The sequence below is a fragment of the Anser cygnoides genome, chromosome 1 (assembly GCF_040182565.1).
Source record: "Anser cygnoides isolate HZ-2024a breed goose chromosome 1, Taihu_goose_T2T_genome, whole genome shotgun sequence".
NCBI lineage: Eukaryota > Metazoa > Chordata > Aves > Anseriformes > Anatidae > Anser > Anser cygnoides.
The window spans coordinates 31,827,373-31,838,968 of record NC_089873.1 but is presented as its reverse complement, the minus strand read 5'-3'; the positions used below and the strand labels follow the sequence as shown (position 1 = coordinate 31,838,968).

Below are 11,596 nucleotides of genomic sequence, written 5' to 3'. Positions count from 1 at the left end.
AGGAAATCTCCTATGGAAGCCATGTCAAATAGCCAGTGCATCTGCACTAATGTCATCAGTGTAAAGGTCAGAAATTATTTTAAGCCTGTGCACTCTGGATCTGAAAGTCTAGCTTCCTATTAAAGGATGATGCTTTGGAAAATATAATGGGTTAATAACTATATCTACCCATCAAATGGGACAGCTATGTCACACACAAATATTGAAACTGATCTTAATGAGCTATAGAAGGCAAAAGCAAAGGGAAGAGTGAAGAGAAAGATTTTCAAAGGCCAGGTGCCTGACAACACAGCTTCTAAAAAAGCGAATTTTGCCCAACAGAGGAGTGTAGGTGAGCAAAAAAAGAAAACACTTCTCAACATGTTTTGCAAGCTTAACAGGGTAGTCAGCAACTCTATGCACTTCATATAATTTCTGCACTATCATTTCCTCTGTGTGATAATAGCAGCAAGCAAATATCAGAAAAAATACAGTAATAACAATTTCCATAAATTAGTATCTTGATTGCTCGTGTTGTCAAAACCTTACTAGAGAGCTCAAATAAACCCCATCTCACCTAGATTCAGTGAGTGTTCTTTCCCCTCATGCTCACAGAAATTTGTTACCAAGCAATTCCTGCAAATAAGACTCGAATCTCAAGTAGTATATACAGCAAATAATCTCACTGACCCACAATCTTCAGTTCAGCATTTGCATAAATAATTCCATGTGTGTTTTCTGCTATACACTGATACATGCCAGCATCTTCAAAGGTCAGACTTTGAATTCTTAGTTCACCTTTCCGGAACTAAAACACAATCAATAAAACAACAAGATATTCATATAGACAACATATACTGATGAATTCATGCCCATTCCCATTTCTTCACTTTTTTTTCAGTGCCTGTGTTCAGAAGAGAGTCCCTCACATAACATTAAGGTACTGATGAGATTTTCTTTTTGTCCCTGCTACATTTCCATCTTTATGGCAATGTACATTCACCTTCTTAATTCTAAAGAAAGAAAGAATCAGTGTCAATATTTTCCTGGAAAAATCACAGCTGAGTGGCAGTAGACAGACACATCTATTCTTCAGTCCATTGTTACCATACCAGCTCAAGCACTACTGATACAGAAAAAATAAACTAGAAATTAAATGTTTTATGCACATAAGTCTTTTTTCATTGTGCCCAGTGTTCAGAATGTTATTCTGTATGTATATTTTTTTTACAACAGTAAGAGGTCAAAGCAAGTCCGAATTAGATATGACTTTTTCCAAACATTCTTCTGGGAGATAGTATAAACCATTCTATGTTACTCTTTATATATATACATACATATATATGTATATATATATATATAAAATCTGTAAACCAAAATAAAGTACTTGATCTATTTCTAAAAAAAAAAAAAAAAGTGTATAAAAATGCTCAAAAGGAGGTGGGATATTTTGTAAATTATAAATAGATGTCAATTGTTTTTTGAAAGACCATGTTAAAAATTCTTCTTGTGAAAATTCTTTTGAAATGCTTTAAATTTGTATATGAGTCACTTGGAGTGTGTGGAGCATTGGAAAATTAAAGGAATAACATTTATCTGAAAAAATAATAGATTAAAAGACTCATATTTCTTGTATAGTTTTATTTAAATACATATAGATCAGATTTTTTACAAGGAATTTGTTTTGTACTAAATGAAATACCTAATTAAAAATATATGATTCAGAAACAAGCTATATTCTCAATGTAATTTAAATATTTTTGCTATTTTCCATTTGGAAATCATAACATTAACATACAGCATAGTCTGGTGGTGTCTTACTGGAGAATTACACAGTGCTTTGTGCAATCCAGTATATAGATTTTGTCAGTGAAACCCAAATGTAGTGGGGACTGTCAAGTAATTTACTTGTTCAATTACTTGTTTGTAATAACTACAGAAGCTTAGTTTTTCTTCTGGTTTAAGCCATTTCCATATGGCAGATGGTGATGTCCCTATTCTTCCTCCAACCTCCTATTTTTTTCTTACAATACACAGCCAAAGAAACTCTGCCTCATTGTATTCTTTTGTTTGCATACCAAGACCAGTGTCACCACAGCTCAACAGATGCAGTCTTCTACTGTGTTCTCTAGCAGCTCATCACACAGTACCAGCAAGGGATATTAAATGCATGTTGAAATGCCTGGGCTGAAAATCTACTTTGTTAAAAAAAAAATCCAGAGCAATAAACTTAAATTATCAAACGGTACTCGTTTACACTTCACATCACCTAAAAGAATGGAATTTTGCAATGTTCTGTGACTAGAAAAAATGTGAAAAAGTACATGATATAGGAACATCACTGATCGTTGTAAAATGATTCTATCTCCTTGTCTGCGCTGACTCCATTCCATTTTACATTTTTTAAAGATGCATTTAGGTTTAATGTGGTAAAAAGGATTATTTTTAGAGAGAAGCTGATGATTTTTCATCACCTTTTCATCTAGGCCTTCATCTAGAGAGAAGAAAATAGCATTTACTTATAAAGGACCAGAGAAAAAAGGAAAATCCACCCCCCAAATATGTGGTCAAAAGACAAGGTCAGAATTCAGAGCTGAATACTAAATAGTGAGAAAAAATGCATTTCAAAACTGACGAGAAGATGGACACAAACCTTTCAAAAATAGATTTTAATCCTTAATGCATGTGGAAGCAGCAGAAATTTGTATCATTATAATTCAATTTCTTTTACTTCTTAATAATGCATGCTTCAAAAAATCATTTCCATCTGCTAGCCTATCAATCCTGCATTACCTATGGCAGTATACTTACCGAGGCACCGTTCTTCAACCATCTAATTGTTGGAATAGGCTTGCCTGTAGCTACACAAGGCCAGTAGAGGTCACTGCCTATATCCTTCTCTGTGTCATTGATATGTTCTACCCACTCTGGAGAGGCTGAAGAATAAATAAAACACAAAAACAAAACAAAATATGATGCCTTGTAAATATATCAGATCTGTACTTAACTAGCATTATGATCTATTAATTCCACTGTTTTTCCCATGATACTTAACAGGCATAATTATAACTTAGCAGTGCATCAATATACCAGCAAAAGAAAGAATTAAGTGAAGGTGTTTCTCTTTTACCACATAGAGCCAAAATAACTACAACTCATTTTTTAATGAGCATAAAATATGAAATTGTAATAATGGTTCACAAATGTCCAAGAGATATAAGACGTTACCGGTTACAGTGACCTGTGGATTATACAACATGTAAATTATTCAGTAATGTCATATAAATGGTAGTTAAATGACATGAAATTGAGCAAAGACAGTTAGATACTGAAAGGTTTTCTAAGAAATATTCTCTTGGCTCAGAAAATATACTTAATAATATGGAAAATGTCCCATTATTTTTGCTCTTGCTAAGCAAATGAATTAATTTATCAACTTAAAACAAGCAGTAACAATCTTCCTATGCCAATTTTGATTTATCCCAATGAAGTTCAAGTGCTTAACTGAGGATCTTAACTCAGATGATGTTCTTTATTGCCTGTGAAATGAGACAGAATTCTTCTGAAGTGAATTCAGATGTTATACAGAATTTTTTCATGCCACAAATTGTGGTGTAAGTCTCAGTCAAGGAGTCTGGATACTTGAGATGTTTCCACTATAGTTGTAAGATAAATTTTTTGGTCCCTCCTTTAACCAAATGCATGAGAGAAGGGGACATAGGAGAAACAAAGAATTGACTGTAGCTAATATGAGACAGAGCTAAGATAGATAGAAAAGACAAAATGCAGAAACAAGAAAGCATAACAAACCTAATGGTCTATTTTTCTTCCTGGCAGTTCTTTCACTTCAATTACTCTAAATCTATTAATTAATTCCCATTACGCATAATTATATCAATACGAACACACATTGCTGTCAAGGTGTACATGCAGCTACCATAACCAGGCAAACCAAGCAGTTGTTCAATTAATACATGAATGTTACGCTTGACATTCAATCCACGGGCTTTGACTTTGTTTTATTAACTCAAATAGCAGTGGGTCAGGATGATGTAATGAGTCAGCACTGATATCAAGTGTGAAAACACGGATACTTCCAAAATAATTAAAAGCAACATAGATCATGAAGAATAAATTTTTTCTACCTACCTTGCACATAAACTCTTGCTTGATGTTTATCTTTTCCTTTATAGTTTTCAGCCTCACACTCATAAAGTCCTTCATCTTCATACTGAATATTAAAGATCTTAAGAACTGCACCAGACATGCTTATCTCAGCAGTGGCTGGCATAGGTTCAAGGTATTTACTCCATCTGAGTTCAGGAACCGGACTTGAAAAGGTACAGTAAAGTACAAATCAGCATGTTCTAGAAGTGGCTGTTAAATTGCAGACTACAAAAAAGTATTTGATGATGAAACATATATTTTTGTTCCCTGAAACATGAAAGCAAACAGTGCTCTACAATAACTTTAGTACATACTTACTTCCCAAGAGCAAAACACTCCAGTGTCACATTTTGCCCCAGGAGAGCATACGTGTCCTTGAACTTCACCTTGATATCAGCAGGATACACTTTTGCACCTGACATGAAAATAACAGATTCTCAGAAAATGCATGGTAAAAACAAACATATGTATTAAAACTTCCACAGTTCAAGAAAACCCTTTTTAAAATTCCAGACAAAAGTCTTCATTAGAGTGCATGATAGCCTTGCTGTCTATGAAGTCTGATGCAGCACATAGTAAGGCAGAATTGTTTTATTCAGCAACTAATTGTCTCTGGACAGTAATGTCTAACATTTTTTTACAGCACAATACTTCAACAAAAACTCATTTATTAGCATTTGGAGCATGATGATGTCCTGTGTGGGGGCAGACAAAAACCCGAGCCTCTATTTTTCACAGATTCTTTTACTGGATGAAATATTCTGAATTATTGTGAATTTAAACTCAGTATTCTCTTACTAATGGCACAAAGGAGCTACATACAGCTTAAAGAGGGCACAGGTATGTAATGCAATCAAATCTACCTACTGGTGATCTCTGTGGGACTCCTCTTGCAGTTCTAGATGAAGATCTCAGTGTGAGTATTGGCCATGGAAAATTCGGACAAAGTTCACTGATTTGTAATCACCCAAATTCAGTCATAGTTCTTTACTGTAATATGGGAAATCTAACAAATATAAGAGGCACTGAAATCCTGATGATCAGTTTATAAGACTAGTGACTGACAGTCTAAAGTGACAAAAGGGAACCCGGTTACCACTTGCAAAATATGCAATTTTCATGAAATGGCAGAGGCTAATCTAGCACCAAAACTGAATAGATAGATTGGATGGTGAGATGCAGGGCCTTTAGGTCACCATTCAATAGCAGATTTTAACAGCCTGAAGGGTTTTCTATTTTCATGGGAGATTTGTTAGAAAAAAACACAATCCTGAAACTGTTTATTAGCATCTATATAAAGTTTCTTCTTTCCAGTCATACCCTTTTGAACCATTGCCAAGACCATAAAGTATATTAAAGATTTTGAGATGAGTACAGGGGCTTATCACATAAAAGAGATGGAGAAAACTCTGTTCTCAATTATATGAAAGGGATTTAGTGAATGAATCCAGGGAGATTTCTTGCACAGAGTTCTCATTGTGGACAGCAATGATTTGGACCTCTATATGTGGAAAACCAAAGAACATATGTACAGTAGCCGTTAGGACTTGCCATGTAATTCTTCTCACAGAGCTGAAAATAGTTATGAATGAGCAAAATTAAAATACAAATTGAGCACTGCATGTACATAGTATTTACAATAAATACTTACGATCGGTCTGTGGAATAAGTGGAATAAATTTACTGAATACACTCTTTGTTATCGAAGGGCTGGACACAAAACATGAATAATTGCCCTTATCTGATGCTTCTACATTTGCAATGTAGAGATTGCCATTTGTCTGGGACACAAATCGTCGTTTGTCCAAAGTGATGAATACTGGGAACTCATTTAGAAGCCAGCGATAACTGAGGTCATCTGGAGGAAAACATTTTCTAGTTAATATCAAAAAACAATAATATCGGCTACTTAAACTGTGGAATGCTCTCTGCATATGAATTACCGCATTCTAAATTTCTAGCTAACACATCTTTTATTTGGGAAAGGCAGCTATAGAAGCGTGTTTACTCATACACACGTCTCAGTAGCCAGCTGTTAGCTGTCCACACTGGACACCAGGGTGCTGTTCCCTTGAGTCCAGACCACTGGTCACCTGGTCCCCTTAGGCCCAGCCTTTCCACTGGAGTGGGAGTGGGGTGGAGAGGAGATGTGAAGCTGTCTTGCCCTGACCCAACTGAGAAGCTGGGAAGCTTTTGTCTGTCTTGTCATTTGGACAAAACCGGAGAATATTTTAACTAGAAATATGTCTCAGTTCTTCACCTCCTTACAGTACTTAGACACAGTATGAAAACTGAAATGTTATCCTATTTGACAAGCAACATACGGTAACAGAGATGCTAGCAGCCAAGTTCACCCCTCATGATGGAACTGCAAATGCTTGAGGATACAGGCATAATCCCTGTAGAGCTCTTCAGCAGCTAACGCTGAGAGAAAGGCATTTCCAGAGCTTAAATTATCTCATCTGTGACTCTCTGAGGGTGCCTACTGCTGTTCCACGATCTTAACAGAAGCCATGATCATTTCTGTTGAGGTGAGTTCATTAGGTGGAATGAAGCTGGGCTTTGTCCAAGGCCAGCAGCAAGTCTGGGATGACACAATGACACAGTGACATGTACTCAGATCTTCTGAGTGGTACACCAAGGCTACCTTTCATTATCCAGATTAGTTTGAGTCATATTATTTGCAATAATAAAAACTGTCTGAAAATTCAACCATGTCCTTTACATATGTGCAAGCATATATTCAAAATAAAAACCTAACCTAAACACTGATTCTCAAGCTGCATAAAAGTTACTGTTTAAGGAAACTTAAAGGAAACTTTTAAAAATAACTATTCTTTTGTCTTTTATTCTTAAGCAACAGAAAATGAATCACTGCTGAGTTACCTGGGTAGTGGTAAGGGGGCTCACAAAGAAGCACTGCTCCAACACCTTCTCGCACTTTAACCTCATAGCGTTCCTCAGGCGGAAAGGGATCCAGATCTAGTTTAAAACAAGGTGGGGGAGTAAAACTGTGTTTTTCACTACCATAAAAATGTTTTTTTTTTTTTTTAATTATTTTCAGCCTGTAGAGATAAATACAGAAATACAACAATATATGGCAGATAGGTATCTGTGGATGCATTATGCCAGTTTTACTCATTTTAACTTTGTCATTAAGTGCAATGAATTTTTTACAGTATTTTAGTCATCATAACTAGAAATTCTAGAAAGAAATGGTGCAGATTGTACCTCTAATAGTAGCCAAGTGAGGTACATTGGAAGAAGGAATCCCAGGAAAAGAAAGTAAAAGGTTTGTAGGTTACCTTTTAATTGGATTTTCAAAAATGTGAGTATTGAGCCGTAACTTAATGTGGCTGCCCTCCATGACAATTCCAGCATCAAAGGACTGGTGACAGTTAGTGCAAAGAAATCTTTTTGTGCCAGAACTTTGGGACAGAAGTGGTTCAGATCTCAGGAGAAACCTTAGCTGACACTTTTAAAACCAACTGCAGCATGGGTAAAGGGACTGTTGTAAAAGTATAAAGAAACACATCCTTTGTGGAGCTACCCATCATCCCACAGACCATGGGAGAACAGTAATGGTATCTGGAATGATAAGACAAAGAGCTGCCTAACAGCCTTTAACTAGGTCAATAACTGTACTTTGCTTCTTCTTACCATTCTCATTTTCTGTATCCAATCTGAAATTAAACTATAAAGACCTTGAAGAAGACAATGCCTCTTGTGAACCATCAATATGCCACCAACTGCAGTGAAGTTGTAAAAATCCTGATTATTTATATTATAATATTATAGCATAATATACATAATATATTATAACTATATATATATTATATAATATATCATAGTTAAAGCATAATATTAATATGCTTTATCTAATTCATGGAAAAAAACTCAAGGAGTGTTACATAAGTATCTACGGAAAGACACCTCTCCCAGCTTCTGAAATGATAATCTTTCTTCTGCTCAAACTGACCAGAAGATAATATAATCTTCCCAGTGACTGTCTGGATCTTTTCATTAGACAGTACAAGGTAGGCATTGATATGGGCCATTCTAAGGACTTCTGATGATTATTTAATATAATTTTACCCTGTATCTTAGCACAATGTATTCAGTGGCTTCCAATTCATTTAGAATATTATTCTTTGTTAGAGAAGAAATTAAGTATATCAGACTGACTTAGTAAGAATTAGCAATTTTACCAGACAGGTTTTGTAATCAAAGCCAAAGAAGCTCTTTACATAGACTAGAATACCTATATTCATACAATATCTATAGTAGGTTGAGCATATTCCCATTCCATTTGTCAGCATGGACCCTACTACACAACTACTTCTCTCTTCAAAATATTGACCATTCTCTTCTGCAGACATCTATTTCCCTTGTTGCAGATCTTTTCATCATCTTGTAAACTTACCACTATTATTCATTTCTATTTTCATTGGGGCAGATTGGTTTTTAAAATGTTGCAGAAATAGGAAAAAATTATAAATGACAATCATTAGAAAGAAATCTGTTATTAATTTGATACTTTGCATTTGGAGAGCATGGGGTTTGATGAAAGGAAGACCTTTCACTGCTCTTTAGTTATTTTAGCTATTTTGCAATTTACATTTCAAATCTAGACATTTTGTTTACAATGTCCTTTGACTAACCTTTGAGACTTTAGGACAGTCACCACAAATTTAAATATAGCAGATAGGCTACGCAATTTGCATATGTAAAATATATGTCTGTTAGTACAGAAATAGAATGGTCTATGCCAGGTGCAGGAATGTCATCCAATTCTCGAGATGTAATTGTATACCTTCTTCCCACTTATGAAATGCTCTGAACTCTGATTGGGTCTTGATGTCTTCTTTGCATAAGCATTACTTGGTTATTATTCAATAATTATAATAAGCCTGATTCCATGAACTCTTAATTGGAAGACATTCATTTTTAGTTAGAATGAAAGAATTAGCATAATCATTGCACTCTTAGAAACATATAGCTAACATCTAAAGAGTATGAAAATTTCTCTTCGTTGTCATTCTTGAAGCCTCCCTGCTACGAAATTGCTATATTTTACTCTTCTGAAAGTGTTTTTCAGCAAATAGAATGGTATTTCAGCTTGTGATTTTGCTCAGCACACACCAAAAAGCCACTAAATATTCCTGCAGGATAAAATTCCTTCCTTCAGGAGTACATGTGTAACAATAAAAACAGATTTTAATGGTTAAAAAAACATTGGAGATAAAAAGAATTGTTTCTTTTCTTCCTGGAGGCCAATCCAGATCTACTACAGACAGTGTTCCCAGATGGGTTAGTTGACATAAAGCTTATGAGAGTGTGACTTTTGCTCCATAATTTCAGCAAATTTGACAGTAAGACAAAAATAAAAGGTCTTGCTCATTTACAGATGGCTGAGATTTTCTTGAACTCTTCTAAATGTTTGTTTCTATTTTTCAGTCAGTTTGCACAAGCAAAAGAACAAAAAACCTACTAAAGATTATTTCTCATATTAGCTATAGAAGCTGTATATTTAATTCTTTTGAAACTATCATAGTAGTTATTAAAGTAAATATTTTTCTTTAGAGATGATCATAAAAAGAAGAAAGGAAGAAACACAACAGTGTAAAGAAGAATTACAGTACCATTTTTAAACTAGTATTTATCAGTTTACAGGTATCTTTTTTTTTTTTTCCTATTCTTTCCCTTTTTGCCCTGTTATCATTTGAATATTTAAATATTGGATATTAGGGTTCTGTTCAGTATAGTTGTCCAGTACACTAACTACCAGTGTTCACCTCATGCAATTTGTGAGCTGCTAGTCATAAAAACATGCCCTGGACTGTTTTGATTCTACTCATTTTACCTATTATATGTATTTGTTTGCTTTTCAGTAGCTGCAGCTATTGTCATAGCTCTTATCCTACTGGTTGTTCAGGACTGGCACCACTGATGCCTGCTTTGTAGAAGACCATGTATCTCTGTCACTGAATACAGCAAAAAATATCCTGTAAACTGATTTTTTATGTTATCCCCATTAGAGAGAAATAACACCCTGGTGTTCTATTCACAGTAGAATATACTCCAGCTAAAATACAGACTAAGACTAGATCAACTATTTACAGCCCCTGAGCTTCCTTGAGATATGAAGTCCCACAGTATTACAATGAGTGGCAGAAACAGAACTTTTCACTTCATCTCTGATCACAGTACGAAGTGAAACACTGTAAAAGTGAAACTGTTCTGCTGATGGAGACTGCTGAAAGAGAAGGGGTACTAAGCACTTAATGTCAGAATTAAAGGGCACACAGAGCTTTATGAATGGTCACCAGATGAGTGGGTCCCTTTTTTGTTTTTTATGAAAAAAATATTTCCAGGAAAAAAAAGCATTTTAAGAAAAAATAATAATAATAAAAAATCCCAAACTGTCTTCTGTCAGTAAAATTTTCCATTAATCTTCACGCAGTGCTTCAGTTCCTTACAATGCATCCATTAGATGACAGTGTATGTCTGCACATATGGAGGTATTCACAACACTTGTTCATGATCATCTGAAGTTGACAGAAATGTCCCCCAGCGTGGTCTTCACCCAGCCCAGCAGTCAGGGAGCACACTTTACTACCGAGTGCCATACCCTCTTTTCTGCAGGCACCCCACTTGTACTTTCACTGCAGCAGTGCCTGATCACTTCGTGCCACTACTAGTGTCGCTCTTTAGTGACAATTTCCCCTTTGGCTCTACCACAATTTAAAAAGAGTCTGGGCATTATTATCTCAAGATCTGGTTCTGTGAGTCAGTTCAACTAGTAATTTAATAATAATTCACTGAGAAGGTTGGAATGCCAGCTGAATGCTAAACAACATAAAATGTTGATAAAACTTATTCTGTGTTGTTCTCTGCAGACTAAGACACTTAAGACTTCTTTACAGAGTAATACAGCTACAGAACATGCAAGCAGAAAACACGGAAATGTAAAACATTGGGTATTTTGAGGTAACTGTAACATTTCTATGTTTTTTTGTAAACATTGGCTTACATCCAAAACTCAGAGTTGCTTCACTGCTTCTGACAGTTCCAAAGATATTCGATACTACGCAGACATATTTTCCAGCATCCCTTGATTTCTCTGGATTATTGATAACAAGTCTGCCTCCCACCATACTGTAGCGATCCTTTGTTAAATCGATATCCCAGTTGTTGAGTTTCCACCTATGAAAAAAGAAAAGCCAGACGTAAGATTTGGCACCCAAAAACAAACCTAGTAAGCAAAACGATTTGAGAAATAATTCCTAAATTGTGAACTATACAGGAAGTTATTAATACACTACTATGTATGCTTTCAGTTTTTCCTCAGCAGGAGCCACAGATTTGGTGAACTTTATAGGTGTCTTAAATATAACAGTCTCAGTCTGCTTCAGCCCTCTCAGAGATGGGACATACATTAAAACTTGAT

The 11,596-nt window shown here is 35.2% G+C and overlaps 1 protein-coding gene across 2 annotated transcripts in view; it reads right to left on the bottom strand.

Annotated features, from left to right (window-relative positions):
• CNTN1 (contactin 1) overlaps window positions 1–11,596 on the bottom strand; it is a 249,712-nt gene that overhangs the window by 65,888 nt on the left and 172,228 nt on the right. For both annotated transcript variants that reach the window (XM_066991953.1, XM_066991949.1), the window contains exons 5-11: window positions 11,180–11,352; window positions 7,033–7,128; window positions 5,798–6,004; window positions 4,465–4,561; window positions 4,129–4,310; window positions 2,791–2,915; window positions 670–787 (exon numbers count right to left, since the gene is read on the bottom strand). In XM_066991953.1, the coding sequence (XP_066848054.1) occupies window positions 670–787; window positions 2,791–2,915; window positions 4,129–4,310; window positions 4,465–4,561; window positions 5,798–6,004; window positions 7,033–7,128; window positions 11,180–11,352 (998 nt within the window). The remainder of the gene's footprint in view (window positions 1–669; window positions 788–2,790; window positions 2,916–4,128; window positions 4,311–4,464; window positions 4,562–5,797; window positions 6,005–7,032; window positions 7,129–11,179; window positions 11,353–11,596) is intronic.